The 20,803-nt window shown below is 53.9% G+C and overlaps 1 protein-coding gene across 1 annotated transcript in view; it reads left to right on the top strand.

The window, feature by feature from the left end:
- The window catches only part of LOC132388461 (transcobalamin-1-like), a gene marked incomplete at its 3' end in the record, with an annotated part of 125,397 nt that overhangs the window by 5,705 nt on the left and 98,889 nt on the right, over positions 1-20,803 (top strand). The window contains exon 2 of the mRNA XM_059960805.1: positions 1,029-1,121. Coding sequence (XP_059816788.1) covers positions 1,052-1,121 — 70 coding nt within the window. The remainder of the gene's footprint in view (positions 1-1,028; positions 1,122-20,803) is intronic.

Below are 20,803 nucleotides of genomic sequence, written 5' to 3'. Positions count from 1 at the left end.
CTCAGGGATGTGGGGCCTCGGATAGAGGTATTGGGCCTGGGAAAGGCCCTCAGGGATGTGGGGCCTCGGATAGAGGTATTGGGCCCAGTACAGGCCCTCAGGGAAGTGGGGCCTAGGATAGAGGTATTGGGCCCAGTACAGGCCCTCAGGGTTGTGGGGCCTCGGATAGAGGTATTGGGCCTGGGAAAGGCCCTCAGGGATGTGGGGCCTCGGATAGAGGTATTGGGCCCAGTACAGGCCCTCAGGGATGTGGGGCCCAGGATAGAGGTATTGGGCCTGGGAAAGGCCCTCAGGGATGTGGGGCCTCGGATAGAGGTATTGGGCCCAGTACAGGCCCTCAGGGATGTGGGGCCCAGGATAGAGGTATTGGGCCCAGTACAGGCCCTCAGGGATGTGGGGCCTCGGATAGAGGTATTGGGCCTGGGAAAGGCCCTCAGGGATGTGGGGCCTCGGATAGAGGTATTGGGCCCAGTACAGGCCCTCAGGGAAGTGGGGCCTAGGATAGAGGTATTGGGCCCAGTACAGGCCCTCAGGGATGTGGGGCCTCGGATAGAGGTATTGGGCCTGGGAAAGGCCCTCAGGGATGTGGGGCCTCGGATAGAGGTATTGGGCCTGGGAAAGGCCCTCAGGGATGTGGGGCCTCGGATAGAGGTATTGGGCCCAGTACAGGCCCTCAGGGATGTGGGGCCCAGGATAGAGGTATTGGGCCCAGTACAGGCCCTCAGGGATGTGGGGCCCAGGATAGAGGTATTGGGCCTGGGAAAGGCCCTCAGGGATGTGGGGCCCAGGATAGAGGTATTGGGCCCAGTACAGGCCCTCGGGGATGTTGACAGACAGGAATTTGACTCTGCTCGCTCTGCACCCACGGGCACACGTCGCCTGGAGTTAATGTTTACACCGGGCTGAGGGCAATGATCGTGGAGAGGCCGATTCCCGGCACTGCCCAGCCCCCTCGTCTGACACGGGATGGGACGGAGTTTGCCCCAGCACAGATTCTAACTGGCCTCTCCCCACCACCCCCGATCCAGCCAACAGCGGAGATTGCTTGAAGATGGACGGACTGGCAGTGCTGCTAGTGATCGGCGGGCTGCTGGGAGGCTGCACCGTGGCCAGAGCCTGCAGTGAGTAGGGGGAATCGCAACCCCCATTCTCAACACTCCCTTCACCACCTCACCCTGTCCCTTCCCTCCCGTCTCCCTCGCCCCCTCTCCTTTCACCCTCTCCCTCTCCCCATATCTCGTTCACTCTCTCCCCCCTTCCTAACTCACTCTTCCTCTCCTCCCCTCTCACCTTCTTGCCCTCTCTCTCTCTCTCACCCTCTCCCGTCTTCCCTCTCTCCCCTCCTTTCTCTCTCACCCTTCCCCCTCCCCACCTCTCTCTACCCCCACTAACCCTCTCTCCACCTCCCCCTTTTCCCCACCTCTCTCTCCCCTGTACACCCTCTCTCTCCCTCTTCCCTCTCTTCCCACCTCCGTGCTCTCTCCCCTCCTCCTTTCTCTCTTGCCCTTCCCCCTCCCCACCTCTCTCTACCCCCTCTAACCCTCTCTCCACCTCCCCCTTTTCCCCACCTCTCTCACCCCTGTACACCCTCTCTCTCCCCTCTCTTCCCAGCTCCGTGCTCTCTCCCCTCCTCCTTTCTCTCTCACCCTTCCCCCTCCCCACCTCTCTCTACCCCCACTAACCCTCTCTCCACCTCCCCCTTTTCCCCACCTCTCTCTCCCCTGTACACCCTCTCTCTCCCTCTTCCCTCTCTTCCCACCTCCGTGCTCTCTCCCCTCCTCCTTTCTCTCTCGCCCTTCCCCCTCCCCACCTCTCTCTATCCCCTCTAACCCTCCCTCCACCTCCCCCTTTTCCCCACCTCTCTCTCCCCTGTACACCCTCTCTCTTCCCACCTCCGTGCTCTCTCCACTCCTCCTTTCTCTCTCGCCCTTCCCCCCTCCCCACCTCTCTTAACCCCCTCTAACCCTCTCTCCCCCACCCTTTCTCTCCACCTCCTTTCACTCTCGCCCTCTCCCCCACCCCGTCCCTCTCTCCAACTCCTTTCTCTCACCCCTCGCCGTCTCCCCCTCCCTCCCACCCCTACCCCCACAGCTCACCCCTCTCTCCCCCTATATCCCCTCTCTCCCCAATATTCCGCCTTCACCCACTCAATCCCACGCCCCACCACTGCATCACCCACCTCTCTCTTTCTCTCCCTCTCTCCATGCGTCTCCTTCTTCCCCCCTGCTCTCTTTCCCACTTCACGTCCACCCTCACTTAGTTTGGGAAATGACGCAAGACTGTTGGGAGAGATTGGGACGGTGGGATTAGTATGTCGACTGTGGGATCAGTTTGGGGACTGTGGGATCAGATTGTGGAGTGTGGGATCAGTTTGGGGAGTGCGGGATCAGATTGTGGAGTGTGGGATCAGTTTGGGGAGTGGGGGATCAGTTTGGGAGAGTGTGGGATCAGTTTGGGAGAGTGTGGGATCAGTTTGGGGAGTGTGGGATCAGTTTGGGGAGTGTGGGATCAGTTTGTGGAGTGAGGGATCAGTTTGTGGACTGTGGGATCAGTTTGAGGAGTGTGGGATCAGTTTGTGGACTGTGGGATCAGTTTGGGGAGTGTGGGATCAGTTTGTGGAGTGTGGGATCAGTTTGGGGAGTGTGGGATCAGTTTGTGGACTGTGGGATCAGTTTGTGGAGTGTGGGATCAGTTTGTGGAGTGTGGGATCAGTTTGTGGACTGTGGGATCAGTTTGAGGAGTGTGGGATCAGTTTGGGGAGTGTGGGATCAGTTTGGTGACTGTGGGATCAGTTTGTGGAGTGTGGGATCAGTTTGTGGAGTATGGGATCAGTTTGTGGACTGTGGGATCAGTTTGTGGAGTGTGGGATCAGTTTGGGGAGTGTGGGATCAGTTTGGGGACTGTGGGATCAGTTTGTGGACTGTGGGATCAGTTTGGGGAGTGTGGGATCACTTTGGGGACTGTGGGATCAGTTTGTGGACTGTGGGATCAGTTTGGGGAGTGTGGGATCAGTTTGGGGACTGGGGGATCAGTTTGTGGAGTGTGGGATCAGTTTGGGGACTGTGGGATCAGTTTGTGGACAGTGGGATCAGTTTGTGGAGTGTGGGATCAGTTTGGGGAGTGTTGGATCAGTTTGGGGAGTGTGGGATCAGTTTGGGGAGTGTGGGATCAGTTTGGGGAGTGTGCGATCAGTTTTGGGAGTGTGGGATCAGTTTGGGGAGTGTGGGATCAGTTTGTGGAGTGTGGGATCAGTTTGGGGAGTGTGGGATCAGTTTGTGGAGTGTGGGATCAGTTTGGGGACTGTGGGATCAGTTTGGGGACTGTGGGATAAGTTTGTGGAGTGTGGGATCAGTTTGTGGACTGTGGGATCAGTTTGTGGACTGTGGGATCCGTTTGTGGACTGTGGGATCAGTTTGTGGACTGTGGGATCAGTTTGGGGAGTGTGGGATCAGTGTGTGAGTGTGGGATCAGTTTGTGGACTGTGGGATCAGTTTGGGGAGTGTGGGATCAGTTTGTGGAGTGTGGGATCAGTTTGTGGACTGTGGGTTCAGTTTGGGGACTGGGGGATCAGTTTGTGGACTGTGGGATCAGTTTGGGGAGTGTGGGATCTGTTTGGGGAGTGTGGGATCAGTTTGTGGAGTGTGGGATCAGTTTGGGGAGTGTGGGATCAGTTTGGGGACTGTGGGATCAGTTTGTGGACTGTGGGATCAGTTTGGGGAGTGTGGGATCAGTTTGGGGACTGTGGGATCAGTTTGTGGACTGTGGGATCAGTTTGGGGAGTGTGGGATCAGTTTGGGGACTGGGGGATCAGTTTGTGGAGTGTGGGATCAGTTTGGGGACTGTGGGATCAGTTTGTGGACTGTGGGATCAGTTTGTGGAGTGTGGGATCAGTTTGGGGAGTGTGGGATCAGTTTGCGGAGTGTGGGATCAGTTTGCGGAGTGTGGGATCAGTTTGGGGAGTGTGGGATCAGTTTGGGGAGTGTGGGATCAGTTTGTGGAGTGTGGGATCAGTTTGGGGACTGTGGGATCAGTTTGTGGAGTGTGGGATCAGTTTGTGGACTGTGGGATCAGTTTGTGGACTGTGGGATCAGTTTGGGGACTGTGGGATCAGTTTGGGGAGTGTGGGATCAGTTCGTGGAGTGTGGGATCAGTTTGGGGAGTGTGGGATCAGTTTGTGGAGTGTGTGATCAGTTTGGGGAGTGTGGGATCAGTTTGGGGAGTATGGGATCAGTTTGGGGAGTGTGGGATCAGTTTGTGGACTGTGGGATCAGTTTGTGGACTGTGGGATCAGTTTGTGGAGTGTGGGATCAGTTTGTGGACTGTGGGATCAGTTTAGGGGAGTGTGGGATCAGTTTGTGGAGTGTGGGATAAGTTTGGGGACTGTGCGGTCAGTTTGTGGAGTGTGGGGTCAGTTTGTGGAGTGTGGGATCAGTTTGGGGAGTGTGGGATCAGTTTGTGGAGTGTGGGATCAGTTTGTGGAGTGTGGGATCAGTTTGTGGAGTGTGGGATCAGTTTGGGGAGTGTGGGATCAGTTTGGGGAGTGTGGGATCAGTTTGTGGAGTGTGCGATCAGTTTGGGGAGTGTGGGATCAGTTTGGGGAGTTTGGGATCAGTTTGTGGAGTGTGGGATCAGTTTGTGGACTGTGGGATCAGTTTCTGGAGTGTGGGACCAGTTTGGGGAGTGTGGGATCAGTTTGTGGACGGTGGGATCAGTTTGTGGACTGTGGGATCAGTTTGTGGAGTGTGGGATCAGTATGGGGACTGTGGGATCAGTTTGGGGGAGTGTGGGATCAGTTTGTGGAGTGTGGGATCAGTTTGGGGACTGTGCGATCAGTTTGTGGAGTGTGGGGTCAGTTTGTGGACTGTGGGATCAGTTTGGGGAGTGTGGGATCAGTTTGTGGAGTGTGGGATCAGTTTGTGGAGTATGGGATCAGTTTGTGGACTGTGGGATCAGTTTGTGGAGTGTGGGATCAGTTTGGGGAGTGTGGGATCAGTTTGGGGACTGTGGGATCAGTTTGTGGACTGTGGGATCAGTTTGGGGAGTGTGGGATCAGTGTGTGAGTGTGGGATCAGTTTGTGGACTGTGGGATCAGTTTGGGGAGTGTGGGATCAGTTTGTGGAGTGTGGGATCAGTTTGTGGACTGTGGGTTCAGTTTGGGGAGTGTGGGATCAGTTTGGGGAGTGTGGGATCAGTTTGTGGAGTGTGCGATCAGTTTGGGGAGTGTGGGATCAGTTTGGGGAGTTTGGGATCAGTTTGTGGAGTGTGGGATCAGTTTGTGGACTGTGGGATCAGTTTCTGGAGTGTGGGATCAGTTTGGGGAGTGTGGGATCAGTTTGTGGACGGTGGGATCAGTTTGTGGACTGTGGGATCAGTTTGTGGAGTGTGGGATCAGTTTGGGGACTGTGGGATCAGTTTGGGGGAGTGTGGGATCAGTTTGTGGAGTGTGGGATCAGTTTGGGGACTGTGCGATCAGTTTGTGGAGTGTGGGGTCAGTTTGTGGACTGTGGGATCAGTTTGGGGAGTGTGGGATCAGTTTGTGGAGTGTGGGATCAGTTTGGGGACTGTGGGATCAGTTTGTGGAGTGTGGGATCAGTTTGTGCAGTGTGGGATCAGTTTGGGGAGTGTGGGATCAGTTTGGGGAGTGTGGGATCAGTTTGTGGAGTGTGCGATCAGTTTGGGGAGTGTGGGATCAGTTTGGGGAGAGTGGGATCAGTTTGAGGAGTGTGGGATCAGTGTGGGGACTGTGGGATCAGTTTGTGGAGTGTGGGATCAGTTTGTGGACTGTGGGATCAGTTTGGGGAGTGTTGGATCAGTTTGGTGACGGTGGGATCAGTTTGTGGAGTGTGGGATCAGTTTGTGGAGTATGGGATCAGTTTGTGGAGTGTGGGATCAGTTTGTGGAGTATGGGATCAGTTTGTGGACTGTGGGATCAGTTTGTGGAGTGTGGGATCAGTTTGGGGAGTGTGGGATCAGTTTGGGGACTGTGGGATCAGTTTGTGGACTGTGGGATCAGTTTGGGGAGTGTGGGATCAGTTTGGGGACTGTGGGATCAGTTTGTGGACTGTGGGATCAGTTTGGGGAGTGTGGGATCAGTTTGTGGAGTGTGGGATCAGTTTGTGGAGTGTGGAATCAGTTTGTGGACAGTGGGATCAGTTTGTGGAGTGTGGGATCAGTTTGGGGAGTGTTGGATCAGTTTGGGGAGTGTGGGATCAGTTTGGGGAGTGTGGGATCAGTTTGGGGAGTGTGCGATCAGTTTTGGGAGTGTGGGATCAGTTTGGGGAGTGTGGGATCAGTTTGTGGAGTGTGGGATCAGTTTGGGGAGTGTGGGATCAGTTTGTGGAGTGTGGGATCAGTTTGGGGACTGTGGGATCAGTTTGGGGACTGTGGGATAAGTTTGTGGAGTGTGGGATCAGTTTGTGGACTGTGGGATCAGTTTGTGGACTGTGGGATCCGTTTGTGGACTGTGGGATCAGTTTGTGGACTGTGGGATCAGTTTGGGGAGTGTGGGATCAGTGTGTGAGTGTGGGATCAGTTTGTGGACTGTGGGATCAGTTTGGGGAGTGTGGGATCAGTTTGTGGAGTGTGGGATCAGTTTGTGGACTGTGGGTTCAGTTTGGGGACTGGGGGATCAGTTTGTGGACTGTGGGATCAGTTTGGGGAGTGTGGGATCTGTTTGGGGAGTGTGGGATCAGTTCGTGGAGTGTGGGATCAGTTTGGGGAGTGTGGGATCAGTTTGGGGACTGTGGGATCAGTTTGTGGACTGTGGGATCAGTTTGGGGAGTGTGGGATCAGTTTGGGGACTGTGGGATCAGTTTGTGGACTGTGGGATCAGTTTGGGGAGTGTGGGATCAGTTTGGGGACTGGGGGATCAGTTTGTGGAGTGTGGGATCAGTTTGGGGACTGTGGGATCAGTTTGTGGACTGTGGGATCAGTTTGTGGAGTGTGGGATCAGTTTGGGGAGTGTGGGATCAGTTTGCGGAGTGTGGGATCAGTTTGGGGAGTGTGGGATCAGTTTGGGGAGTGTGGGATCAGTTTGTGGAGTGTGGGATCAGTTTGGGACTGTGGGATCAGTTTGTGGAGTGTGGGATCAGTTTGTGGACTGTGGGATCAGTTTGTGGACTGTGGGATCAGTTTGGGGACTGTGGGATCAGTTTGGGGAGTGTGGGATCAGTTCGTGGAGTGTGGGATCAGTTTGGGGAGTGTGGGATCAGTTTGTGGAGTGTGTGATCAGTTTGGGGAGTGTGGGATCAGTTTGGGGAGTATGGGATCAGTTTGGGGAGTGTGGGATCAGTTTGGGGACTGTGGGATCAGTTTGTGGACTGTGGGATCAGTTTGTGGAGTGTGGGATCAGTTTGTGGACTGTGGGATCAGTTTAGGGGAGTGTGGATCAGTTTGTGGAGTGTGGGATCAGTTTGGGGACTGTGCGGTCAGTTTGTGGAGTGTGGGGTCAGTTTGTGGAGTGTGGGATCAGTTTGGGGAGTGTGGGATCAGTTTGTGGAGTGTGGGATCAGTTTGTGGAGTGTGGGATCAGTTTGGGGAGTGTGGGATCAGTTTGGGGAGTGTGGGATCAGTTTGTGGAGTGTGCGATCAGTTTGGGGAGTGTGGGATCAGTTTGGGGAGTTTGGGATCAGTTTGTGGAGTGTGGGATCAGTTTGTGGACTGTGGATCAGTTTCCGGAGTGTGGGATCAGTTTGGGGAGTGTGGGATCAGTTTGTGGAGTGTGGGATCAGTTTGGGGACTGTGGGATCAGTTTGGGGGAGTGTGGGATCAGTTTGTGGAGTGTGGGATCAGTTTGGGGACTGTGCGATCAGTTTGTGGAGTGTGGAGTCAGTTTGTGGACTGTGGGATCAGTTTGGGGAGTGTGGGATCAGTTTGTGGAGTGTGGGATCAGTTTGGGGACTGTGGGATCAGTTTGTGGAGTGTGGGATCAGTTTGTGCAGTGTGGGATCAGTTTGGGGAGTGTGGGATCAGTTTGGGGAGTGTGGGATCAGTTTGTGGAGTGTGCGATCAGTTTGGGGAGTGTGGGATCAGTTTGGGGAGTGTGGGATCAGTTTGAGGAGTGTGGGATCAGTGTGGGGACTGTGGGATCAGTTTGTGGAGTGTGGGATCAGTTTGGGGAGTGTGGGATCAGTTGTGGAGTGTGGGATCAGTTTGGGGAGTGTGGGATCAGTTTGTGGAGTGTGGGATCAGTTTGTGGAGTGTGCGATCAGTTTGTGGACTGTGGGATCAGTTTGGGGAGTGTGGGATCAGTTTGGGGAGTGTGGGATCAGTTTGTGGACTGTGGGATCAGTTTGGGGACTGTGGGATCAGTTTGTGGACTGTGGGATCAGTTTGTGGAGTGTGGGATCAGTTTGTGGAGTGTGGGATCCGTTTGGGGAGTGTGGGATCAGTTTGTGGACTGTGGGATCAGTTTGGGGACTGTGGGATCAGTTTGTGAGTGTGGGATCAGTTTGGGGAGTGTGGGATCAGTTTGTGGAGTGTGGGATCAGTTTGTGGACTGTGGGTTCAGTTTGGGGACTGGGGGATCAGTTTGTGGACTGTGGGATCAGTTTGGGGAGTGTGGGATCAGTTTGGGGAGTGTGGGATCAGTTTGGGGAGTGTTGGATCAGTTTGGGGAGTGTGGGATCAGTTTGGGGAGTGTGGGATCAGTTTGTGGAGTGTGGGATCAGTTTGTGGACTGTGGGATCAGTTTGTGGACTGTGGGATCAGTTTGGGGAGTGTGGGATCAGTTTGGGGACTGGGGGATCAGTTTGTGGAGTGTGGGATCAGTGTGGGGAGTGTGGGATCAGTGTGTGGAGTGTGGGATCAGTTTGTGGACTGTGGGATCAGTTTGGGGAGTGTGGGATCAGTTTGGGGAGTGTGGGATCAGTTTGGGGAGTGTGGGATCAGTTTGGGGAGTGTGGGATCAGTTTGGGGAGTGTGGGATCAGTTTGGGGAGTTTGGGATCAGTTTGTGGAGTGTGGGATCAGTTTGTGCAGTGTGGGATCAGTTTGGGGAGTGTGGGATCAGTTTGGGGAGTGTGGGATCAGTTTGTGGAGTGTGCGATCAGTTTGGGGAGTGTGGGATCAGTTTGGGGAGTGTGGGATCAGTTTGAGGAGTGTGGGATCAGTGTGGGGACTGTGGGATCAGTTTGTGGAGTGTGGGATCAGTTTGGGGAGTGTGGGATCAGTTTGTGGACTGTGGGATCAGTTTGGGGAGTGTTGGATCAGTTTGGGGAGTGTGGGATCATTTTGGGGAGTGTGGGATCAGTTTGTGGAGCGTGGGATCAGTTAGTGGAGCGTGGGATCAGTTTGGGGACTGTGGGATCAGTTTGTGGAGTGTGGGATCAGTTTGTGGAGTGTGGGATCAGTTTGGGGAGTGTGGGATCAGTTTGTGGAGTGTGGGATCAGTTTGTGGAGTGTGCGATCAGTTTGTGGACTGTGGGATCAGTTTGGGGAGTGTGGGATCAGTTTGGGGAGTGTGGGATCAGTTTGTGGACTGTGGGATCAGTTTGGGGACTGTGGGATCAGTTTGTGGAGTGTGGGATCAGTTTGTGGAGTGTGGGGTCAGTTTGTGGAGTGTGGGATCCGTTTGGGGAGTGTGGGATCAGTTTGTGGACTGTGGGATCCGTTTGCGGACTGTGGGATCAGTTTGTGAGTGTGGGATCAGTTTGGGGAGTGTGGGATCAGTTTGTGGTGTGGGATCAGTTTGTGGACTGTGGGTTCAGTTTGGGGACTGGGGGATCAGTTTGTGGACTGTGGGATCAGTTTGGGGAGTGTGGGATCAGTTTGTGGAGTGTGGGATCAGTTTGGGGAGTGTGGGATCAGTTTGGGGAGTGTGGGATCAGTTTGTGGAGTGTGGGATCAGTTTGTGGACTGTGGGATCAGTTTGTGGACTGTGGGATCAGTTTGGGGAGTGTGGGATCAGTTTGGGGACTGGGGGATCAGTTTGTGGAGTGTGGGATCAGTGTGGGGAGTGTGGGATCAGTGTGTGGAGTGTGGGATCTGTTTGCGGACTGTGGGATCAGTTTGGGGAGTGTGGGATCAGTTTGGGGTGTGTGGGGTCAGTTTGTGGAGTGTGGGGTCAGTTTGGGGAGTGTGGGATCAGTTTGTGGAGTGTGGGATCAGTTTGGGGAGTTTGGGATCAGTTTGTGGAGTGTGGGATCAGTTTGGGGAGTGTGGGATCAGTTTGTGGAGTGTGGGATCAGTTTGGGGACTGTGGGATCAGTTAGTGGAGTGTGGGATCAGTGTGGGGACTGTGGGATCAGTTTGTGGAGTGTGGGATCAGTTTGGGGAGTGTGGGATCAGTTTGTGGACTGTGGGATCAGTTTGGGGAGTGTTGGATCAGTTTGGGGAGTGTGGGATCATTTTGGGGAGTGTGGGATCAGTTTGTGGAGCGTGGGATCAGTTTGTGGAGCATGGGATCAGTTTGGGGACTGTGGGATCAGTTTGTGGAGTGTGGGATCAGTTGTGGAGTGTGGGATCAGTTTGGGGAGTGTGGGATCAGTTTGTGGAGTGTGGGATCAGTTTGTGGAGTGTGCGATCAGTTTGTGGACTGTGGGATCAGTTTGGGGAGTGTGGGATCAGTTTGGGGAGTGTGGGATCAGTTTGTGGACTGTGGGATCAGTTTGGGGACTGTGGGATCAGTTTGTGGACTGTGGGATCAGTTTGTGGAGTGTGGGATCAGTTTGTGGAGTGTGGGATCCGTTTGGGGAGTGTGGGATCAGTTTGTGGACTGTGGGATCAGTTTGGGGACTGTGGGATCAGTTTGTGAGTGTGGGATCAGTTTGGGGAGTGTGGGATCAGTTTGTGGAGTGTGGGATCAGTTTGTGGACTGTGGGTTCAGTTTGGGGACTGGGGGATCAGTTTGTGGACTGTGGGATCAGTTTGGGGAGTGTGGGATCAGTTTGGGGAGTGTGGGATCAGTTTGTGGAGTGTGGGATCAGTTTGGGGAGTGTGGGATCAGTCTGGGGAGTGTGGGATCAGTTTGTGGAGTGTGGGATCAGTTTGTGGACTGTGGGATCAGTTTGTGGACTGTGGGATCAGTTTGGGGAGTGTGGGATCAGTTTGGGGACTGGGGGATCAGTTTGTGGAGTGTGGGATCAGTGTGGGGAGTGTGGGATCAGTGTGTGGAGTGTGGGATCAGTTTGTGGACTGTGGGATCAGTTTGTGGACTGTGGGATCAGTTTGGGGAGTGTGGGATCAGTTTGGGGAGTGTGGGATCAGTTTGTGGAGTGTGGGATCAGTTTGGGGAGTGTGGGATCAGTTTGGGGAGTGTGGGATCAGTTTGGGGAGTTTGGGATCAGTTTGTGGAGTGTGGGATCAGTTTGTGCAGTGTGGGATCAGTTTGGGGAGTGTGGGATCAGTTTGGGGAGTGTGGGATCAGTTTGTGGAGTGTGCGATCAGTTTGGGGAGTGTGGGATCAGTTTGGGGAGTGTGGGATCAGTTTGAGGAGTTTGGGATCAGTGTGGGGACTGTGGGATCAGTTTGTGGAGTGTGGGATCAGTTTGGAGAGTGTGGGATCAGTTTGTGGACTGTGGGATCAGTTTGGGGAGTGTGGGATCATTTTGGGGAGTGTGGGATCAGTTTGGGGAGTGTGGGATCAGTTTGTGGAGCGTGGGATCAGTTTGTGGAGCGTGGGATCAGTTTGGGGACTGTGGGATCAGTTTGTGGAGTGTGGGATCAGTTTGGGGAGTGTGGGATCAGTTTGTGGAGTGTGGGATCAGTTTGTGGAGTGTGCGATCAGTTTGTGGACTGTGGGATCAGTTTGTGGACTGTGGGATCAGTTTGGGGAGTGTGGGATCAGTTTGTGGACTGTGGGATCAGTTTGTGGACTCTGGGTTCAGTTTGGGGACTGGGGGATCAGTTTGTGGACTGGGGGATCAGTTTGGGGAGTGTGGGATCAGTTTGGGGAGTGTGGGATCAGTTTGGGGAGTGTGGGATCAGTTTGTGGACTGTGGGATCAGTTTGTGGACTGTGGGATCAGTTTGGGGAGTGTGGGATCAGTTTGGGGACTGGGGGATCAGTTTGTGGAGTGTGGGATCAGTGTGGGGAGTGTGGGATCAGTGTGTGGAGTGTGGGATCAGTTTGTGGACTGTGGGATCAGTTTGGGGAGTGTGGGATCAGTTTGGGGAGTGTGGGATCAGTTTGTGGAGTGTGGGATCAGTTTGGGGATTGTGGGATCAGTTTGGGGAGTGTGGGATCAGTTTGGGGAGTTTGGGATCAGTTTGTGGAGTGTGGGATCAGTTTGTGCAGTGTGGGATCAGTTTGGGGAGTGTGGGATCAGTTTGGGGAGTGTGGGATCAGTTTGTGGAGTGTGCGATCAGTTTGGGGAGTGTGGGATCAGTTTGGGGAGTGTGGGATCAGTTTGAGGAGTGTGGCATCAGTGTGGGGACTGTGGGATCAGTTTGTGGAGTGTGGGATCAGTTTGGGGAGTGTGGGATCAGTTTGGGGACTGTGGGATCAGTTTGGGGAGTGTTGGATCAGTTTGGGGAGTGTGGGATCATTTTGGGGAGTGTGGGATCAGTTTGTGGAGCGTGGGATCAGTTTGTGGAGCGTGGGATCAGTTTGGGGACTGTGGGATCAGTTTGTGGAGTGTGGGATCAGTTTGTGGAGTGTGGGATCAGTTTGGGGAGTGTGGGATCAGTTTGTGGAGTGTGGGATCAGTTTGTGGAGTGTGCGATCAGTTTGTGGACTGTGGGATCAGTTTGGGGAGTGTGGGATCAGTTTGGGGACTGGGGGATCAGTTTGTGGAGTGTGGGATCAGTGTGGGGAGTGTGGGATCAGTGTGTGGAGTGTGGGATCAGTTTGTGGACTGTGGGATCAGTTTGGGGAGTGTGGGATCAGTTTGGGGAGTGTGGGATCAGTTTGTGGAGTGTGGGATCAGTTTGGGGATTGTGGGATCAGTTTGGGGAGTGTGGGATCAGTTTGGGGAGTTTGGGATCAGTTTGTGGAGTGTGGGATCAGTTTGTGCAGTGTGGGATCAGTTTGGGGAGTGTGGGATCAGTTTGGGGAGTGTGGGATCAGTTTGTGGAGTGTGCGATCAGTTTGGGGAGTGTGGGATCAGTTTGGGGAGTGTGGGATCAGTTTGAGGAGTGTGGGATCAGTGTGGGGACTGTGGGATCAGTTTGTGGAGTGTGGGATCAGTTTGGGGAGTGTGGGATCAGTTTGGGGACTGTGGGATCAGTTTGGGGAGTGTTGGATCAGTTTGGGGAGTGTGGGATCATTTTGGGGAGTGTGGGATCAGTTTGTGGAGCGTGGGATCAGTTTGTGGAGCGTGGGATCAGTTTGGGGACTGTGGGATCAGTTTGTGGAGTGTGGGATCAGTTTGTGGAGTGTGGGATCAGTTTGGGGAGTGTGGGATCAGTTTGTGGAGTGTGGGATCAGTTTGTGGAGTGTGCGATCAGTTTGTGGACTGTGGGATCAGTTTGGGGAGTGTGGGATCAGTTTGGGGAGTGTGTTATCAGTTTGTGGACTGTGGGATCAGTTTGGGGACTGTGGGATCAGTTTGTGGAGTGTGGGATCAGTTTGTGGAGTGTGGGGTCAGTTTGTGGAGTGTGGGATCCGTTTGGGGAGTGTGGGATCAGTTTGTGGACTGTGGGATCCGTTTGGGGACTGTGGGATCAGCTTGTGAGTGTGGGATCAGTTTGGGGAGTGTGGGATCAGTTTGTGGAGTGTGGGATCAGTTTGTGGACTGTGGGTTCAGTTTGGGGACTGTGGGATCAGTGTGTGGACTGTGGGATCAGTTTGGGGAGTGTGGGATCAGTTTGGGGAGTGTGGGATCAGTTTGTGGAGTGTGGGATCCGTTTGGGGAGTGTGGGATCAGATTGTGGACTGTGGGATCCGTTTGGGGACTGTGGGATCAGTTTGTGAGTGTGGGATCAGTTTGGGGAGTGTGGGATCAGTTTGGGGAGTGTGGGATCAGTTTGTGGAGTGTGGGATCAGTTTGGGGACTGTGGGATCAGTGTGTGGACTGTGGGATCAGTTTGGGGAGTGTGGGATCAGTTTGGGGAGTGTGGGATCAGTTTGGGAGAGTGTGGGATCAGTGTGGGGACTGTGGGATCAGTTTGGGGAGTGTGGGATCAGTTTGGGGAGTGTGGGATCAGTTTGTGGACTGTGGGATCAGTTTGGGGACTGTGGGATCAGTTTGTGGAGTGTGGGATCAGTTTGTGGACTGTGGGTTCAGTTTGGGGACTGTGGGATCAGTTTGTGGACTGTGGGATCAGTGTGGGGACTGTGGGATCAGTTTGGGGAGTGTGGGATCAGTTTGTGGAGTGTGGGATCAGTTTGGGGAGTGTGGGATCAGTTTGGGGACTGGGGGATCAGTTTGTGGAGTGTGGGATCAGTTTGTGGACTGTGGGATCAGTTTGTGGAGTGTGGGATCAGTTTGTGGAGTGTGGGATCAGTGTGGGGAGTGTGGGATCAGTGTGTGGAGTGTGGGATCAGTTTGTGGACTGTGGGATCAGTTTGTGGAGTGTGCGATCAGATTGGGGAGTGTGGGATCAGTTTGTGGAGTGTGGGATCAGTTTGGGGAGTGTGGGATCAGTTTGGGGAGTGTGGGATCAGTTTGTGGACTGTGGGATCAGTTTGGGGAGTGTGGGATCAGTTTGTGAGTGTGGGATCAGTTTGTGGACTGTGGGATCAGTTTGGGGAGTGTGGGATCAGTTTGTGTAGTATGGGATCAGTTTGTGGACTGTGGGTTCAGTTTGGGGACTGGGGGATCAGTTTGTGGACTGTGGGATCAGTTTGGGGAGTGTGGGATCTGTTTGGGGAGTGTGGGATCAGTTTGTGGAGTGTGGGATCAGTTTGGGGAGTGTGGGATCAGTTTGGGGACTGTGGGATCCGTTTGGGGAGTGTGGGATCAGTTTGGGGACTGTGGGATCAGTTTGTGGACTGTGGGATCAGTTTGGGGAGTGTGGGATCAGTTTGGGGACTGGGGGATCAGTTTGTGGAGTGTGGGATCAGTTTGGGGACTGTGGGATCAGTTTGTGGTCTGTGGGATCAGTTTGTGGAGTGTGGGATCAGTTTGGGGAGTGTGGGATCAGTTTGCGGAGTGTGGGATCAGTTTGGGGAGTTTGGGATCAGTTTGGGGAGTGTGGGATCAGTTTGTGGAGTGTGGGATCAGTTTGGGGACTGTGGGATCAGTTTGTGGAGTGTGGGATCAGTTTGTGGACTGTGGGATCAGTTTGTGGACTGTGGGATCAGTTTGGGGACTGTGGTATCAGTTTGGGGAGTGTGGGATCAGTTTCGGGGAGTGTGGGATCAGTTTGGGGACTGTGCGATCGGTTTGGGGACTGTGCGATCAGTTTGTGGAGTGTGGGGTCAGTTTGTGGTGTGTGGGATCAGTTTGGGGAGTGTGGGATCAGTTTGTGGAGTGTGGGATCAGTTTGGGGACTGTGGGATCAGTTTGTGGAGTGTGGGATCAGTTTGTGGAGTGTGGGATCAGTTTGGGGAGTGTGGGATCAGTTTGGGGAGTGTGGGATCAGTTTGTGGACTGTGCGATCAGTTTGGGGAGTGTGGGATCAGTTTGGGGAGTGTTGGATCAGTTTGGGGAGTGTGGGATCAGTTTGTGGAGCGTGGGATCAGTTTGTGGAGCGTGGGATCAGTTTGGGACTGCGGGATCAGTTTGTGGAGTGTGGGATCAGTTTGGGGACTGTGGGATCAGTTTGTGGACTGTGGGATCAGTTTGGGGAGTGTGGGATCAGTTTGGGGAGTGTGGGACCAGTTTGGGGAGTGTGGGATCAGTTTGGGGAGTGTGGGATCAGTTTGGGGACTGAGGGATCAGTTTGTGGAGTGTGCGATCAGTTTGGGGACTGTGGGATCAGTTTGTGGACTGTGGGATCAGTTTGGGGAGTGTGGGATCAGTTTGTGGAGTGTGGGATCAGTTTGTGGAGTGTGGGATCAGTGTGGGGAGTGTGGGATCAGTTTGGGGAGTGTGGGATCAGTTTGTAGAGTGTGGGATCAGTTTGTGGACTGTGGGAACAGTTTGGGGACTGGGGGATCAGTTTGTGGAGTGTGCGATCAGTTTGGGGAGAGTGGGATCAGTTTGGGGAGTGTGGGATCAGTTTGGGGAGTGTGGGATCAGTTTGGGGAGTGTGGGATCAGTTTGTCGAGTGTGGAATCAGTGTGGGGACTGTGGGATCAGTTTGTGGAGTGTGGGATCAGTTTGGGGAGTGTGGGATCAGTTTGTGGAGTGTGGGATCAGTTTCGGGACTGGGGGATCAGTTTGTGGAGTGTGCGATCAGTTTGGGGAGTGTGGGATCAGTTTGGGGAGTGTGGGATCAGTCTGCGGAGTGTGGGATCAGTCTGTGGAGTGTGGGATCAGTGTGGGGACTGTGGGATCAGTTTGTGGAGTGTGGTATCAGTTTGGGGAGTGTGGTATCAGTTTGTGGAGTGTGGGATCAGTTTGTGGAGTGTGGGATCAGTTTGGGGACTGGGGGATCAGTTTGTGGAGTGTGCGATCTGTTTGGGGAGTGTGGGATCAGTTTGGGGAGTGTGGGATCAGTTTGTGGAGTGTGGGATCAGTGTGGGGACTGTGGGATCAGTTTGTGGAGTGTGGGATCAGATTGGGGAGTGTGGGATCAGTTTGTGGAGTGTGGGATCAGTTTGGGGACTGGGGGATCAGTTTGGGGACTGGGGGATCAGTTTGTGGAGTGTGCGATCAGTTTGGGGAGTGTGCGATCAGTTTGGGGAGTGTGGGATCAGTTTGGGGAGTGTGGGATCAGTTTGTGGAGTGGTGGATCAGTGTGGGGACTGTGGGATCAGTTTGTGGAGTGTGGGATCAGTTTGGGGAGTGTGGGATCAGTTTGTGGAGTGTGGGATCAGTTTGGGGAGCGTGGGATCAGTTTGTGGAGTGTGGGATCAGTGTGGGGACTGTGGGATCAGTTTGTGGAGTGTTGGATCAGTTTGTGGACTGTGGGATCAGTTTGTGGAGTGTGGGATCAGTTTGGGGAGTGTGGGTCAGTTTGTGGACTGTGGGATCAGTTTGTGGACTGTGGGATCAGTTTGTGGAGTGTGGGATCAGTTTGGGGACTGTGGGATCAGTTTGGGGGAGTGTGGGATCAGTTTGTGGAGTGTGGGATCAGTTTGGGGACTGTGCGATCAGTTTGTGGAGTGTGGGGTCAGTTTGTGGTGTGTGGGATCAGTTTGGGGAGTGTGGGATCAGTTTGTGGAGTGTGGGATCAGTTTGGGGACTGTGGGATCAGATTGGGGACTGTGGGATCAGTTTGTGGAGTGTGGGATCAGTTTGTGGAGTGTGGGATCAGTTTGGGGAGTGTGGGATCAGTTTGGGGAGTGTGGGATCAGTTTGGGGAGTGTGGGATCAGTTTGGGGAGTGTGGGATCAGTTTGGGGAGTGTGGGATCAGTTTGGGGAGTGTGGGATCAGTTTGGGGAGTGTGGGATCAGTTTGGGGACTGGGGGATCAGTTTGGGGAGTGTGCGATCAGTTTGGGGAGTGTGCGATCAGTTTGGGGAGTGTGGGATCAGTTTGGGGAGTGTGGGATCAGTTTGGGGAGTGTGGGATCAGTGTGGGGACTGTGGGATCAGTTTGTGGAGTGTGGGATCAGTTTGGGGAGTGTGGGATCAGTTTGGGGAGTGTGGGATCAGTTTGGGGAGTGTGGGATCAGTTTGGGGACTGTGGGATCAGTTTGTGGACTGTGGGTTCAGTTTGGGGAGTGTGGGATCAGTTTGGGGACTGTGGGACCAGTTTGTGGACTGTGGGATCAGTTTGGGGAGTGTGGGATCAGTTTGGGGACTGGGGGATCAGTTTGTGGAGTGTGGGATCAGTTTGCTCACTGTGGGATCAGTTTGTGGACTGTGGGATCAGTTTGTGGACTGTGGGATCAGTTTGTGGAGTGTGGGATCAGTTTGGGGAGTGTGGGATCAGTTTGCGGAGTGTGGGATCAGTTTGGGGAGTGTGGGATCCGTTTGGGGAGTGTGGGATCAGTTTGTGGAGTGTGGGATCAGTTTGGGGACTGTGGGATCAGTTTGTGTAGTGTGGGATCAGTTTGTGGACTGTGGGATCAGTTTGGGGGAGTGTGGGATCAGTTTGTGGAGTGTGGGATCAGTTTGGGGAGTGTGGGATCAGTTTGGGGACTGGGGGATCAGTTTGTGGAGTGTGCGATCAGTTTGGGGAGTGTGCGATCAGTTTGGGGAGTGTGGGATCAGTTTGGGGAGTGTGGGATCAGTTTTTGGAGTGTGGGATCAGTGTGGGGAGTGAGGGATCAGTGTGGGGAGTGTGGGATCAGTTTGTGGAGTGTGGGATCAGTTTGTGGACTGTCGGATCAGTTTGTGGAGTGTGGGATCAGTTTCGGGACTGTGCGGTCAGTTTGTGGAGTGTGGGGTCAGTTTGTGGAGTGTGGGATCAGTTTGTGGAGTGTGTGATCAGTTTGTGGAGTGTGGGAACAGTTTGTGGAGTGTGGGATCAGTTTGTGGAGTGTGGGATCAGTTTGGGGAGTGTGGGATCAGTTTGGGGAGTGTGGGATCAGTTTGTGGAGTGTGCGATCAGTTTGGGGAGTGTGGGATCAGTTTGGGGAGTTTGGGATCAGTTTGGGGAGCGTGGGATCAGTTTGTGGAGTGTGGGATCAGTGTGGGGACTGTGGGATCAGTTTGTGGAGTGTGGGATCAGTTTGTGGACTGTGGGATCAGTTTGTGGAGTGTGGGATCAGTTTGGGGAGTGTGGGATCAGTTTGTGGACTGTGGGATCAGTTTGTGGACTGTGGGATCAGTTTGTGGAGTGTGGGATCAGTTTGGGGACTGTGGGATCAGTTTGGGGGAGTGTGGGATCAGTTTGTGGAGTGTGGGATCAGTTTGGGGACTGTGCGATCAGTTTGTGGAGTGTGGGGTCAGTTTGTGGTGTGTGGGATCAGTTTGGGGAGTGTGGGATCAGTTTGTGGAGTGTGGGATCAGTTTGGGGACTGTGGGATCAGATTGGGGACTGTGGGATCAGTTTGTGGAGTGTGGGATCAGTTTGGGGAGTGTGGGATCAGTTTGGGGAGTGTGGGATCAGTTTGGGGAGTGTGGGATCAGTTTGGGGAGTGTGGGATCAGTTTGGGGAGTGTGGGATCAGTTTGGGGAGTGTGGGATCAGTTTGTGGAGTGTGGGATCAGTGTGGGGACTGTGGGATCAGTTTGTGGAGTGTGGGATCAGTTTGGGGAGTGTGGGATCAGTTTGTGGAGTGTGGGATCAGTTTGGGGAGTGTGGGATCAGTTTGGGGACTGTGGGATCAGTTTGTGGACTGTGGGTTCAGTTTGGGGAGTGTGGGATCAGTTTGGGGACTGTGGGACCAGTTTGTGGACTGTGGGATCAGTTTGGGGAGTGTGGGATCAGTTTGGGGACTGGGGGATCAGTTTGTGGAGTGTGGGATCAGTTTGCTCACTGTGGGATCAGTTTGTGGACTGTGGGATCAGTTTGTGGACTGTGGGATCAGTTTGTGGAGTGTGGGATCAGTTTGGGGAGGGTGGGATCAGTTTGCGGAGTGTGGGATCAGTTTGGGGAGTGTGGGATCCGTTTGGGGAGTGTGGGATCAGTTTGTGGAGTGTGGGATCAGTTTGGGGACTGTGGGATCAGTTTGTGGAGTGTGGGATCAGTTTGTGGACTGTGGGATCAGTTTGGGGGAGTGTGGGATCAGTTTGTGGAGTGTGGGATCAGTTTGGGGAGTGTGGGATCAGTTTGGGGACTGGGGGATCAGTTTGTGGAGTGTGCGATCAGTTTGGGGAGTGTGCGATCAGTTTGGGGAGTGTGGGATCAGTTTGGGGAGTGTGGGATCAGTTTGTGGAGTGTGGGTTCAGTGTGGGGAGTGTGGGATCAGTTTGGGGAGTGTGGGATCAGTTTGTGGAGTGTGGGATCAGTTTGTGGACTGTGGGATCAGTTTGTGGAGTGTGGGATCAGTTTCGGGACTGTGCGGTCAGTTTGTGGAGTGTGGGGTCAGTTTGTGGAGTGTGGGATCAGTTTGTGGAGTGTGGGATCAGTTTGTGGAGTGTGGGATCAGTTTGTGGAGTGTGGGATCAGTTTGTGGAGTGTGGGATCAGTTTGGGGTGTGCGGGATCAGTTTGTGGAGTGTGCGATCAGTTTGGGGAGTGTGGGATCAGTTTGGGGAGTTTGGGATCAGTTTGGGGAGTGTGGGATCAGTTTGTGGAGTGTGGGATCAGTGTGGGGACTGTGGGATCAGTTTGTGGAGTGTGGGATCAGTTTGTGGACTGTGGGATCAGTTTGTGGAGTGTGGGATCAGTTTGGGGAGTGTGGGATCAGTTTGTGGACTGTGGGATCAGTTTGTGGACTGTGGGATCAGTTTGTGGAGTGTGGGATCAGTTTGGGGACTGTGGGATCAGTTTGGGGGAGTGTGGGATCAGTTTGTGGAGTGTGGGATCAGTTTGGGGACTGTGCGATCAGTTTGTGGAGTGTGGGGTCAGTTTGTGGTGTGTGGGATCAGTTTGGGGAGGGTGGGATCAGTTTGGGGAGTGTGGGATCAGTTTGTGGACTGTGGGATCAGTTTGTGGACTGTGGGATCAGTTTGTGGAGTGTGGGATCAGTTTGGGGAGTGTGGGATCAGTTTGGGGGAGTGTGGGATCAGTTTGTGGAGTGTGGGATCAGTTTGGGGACTGTGCGATCAGTTTGTGGAGTGTGGGGTCAGTTTGTGGTGTGTGGGATCAGTTTGGGGAGTGTGGGATCAGTTTGTGGAGTGTGGGATCAGTTTGGGGACTGTGGGATCAGATTGGGGACTGTGCGATCAGTTTGTGGAGTGTGGGGTCAGTTTGTGGTGTGTGGGATCAGTTTGGGGAGTGTGGGATCAGTTTGTGGAGTGTGGGATCAGTTTGGGGACTGTGGGA

This window comes from Hypanus sabinus, unplaced genomic scaffold, assembly GCF_030144855.1.
Source record: "Hypanus sabinus isolate sHypSab1 unplaced genomic scaffold, sHypSab1.hap1 scaffold_329, whole genome shotgun sequence".
NCBI lineage: Eukaryota > Metazoa > Chordata > Chondrichthyes > Myliobatiformes > Dasyatidae > Hypanus > Hypanus sabinus.
This window is presented reverse-complemented; position numbering and strand designations above follow the sequence as displayed.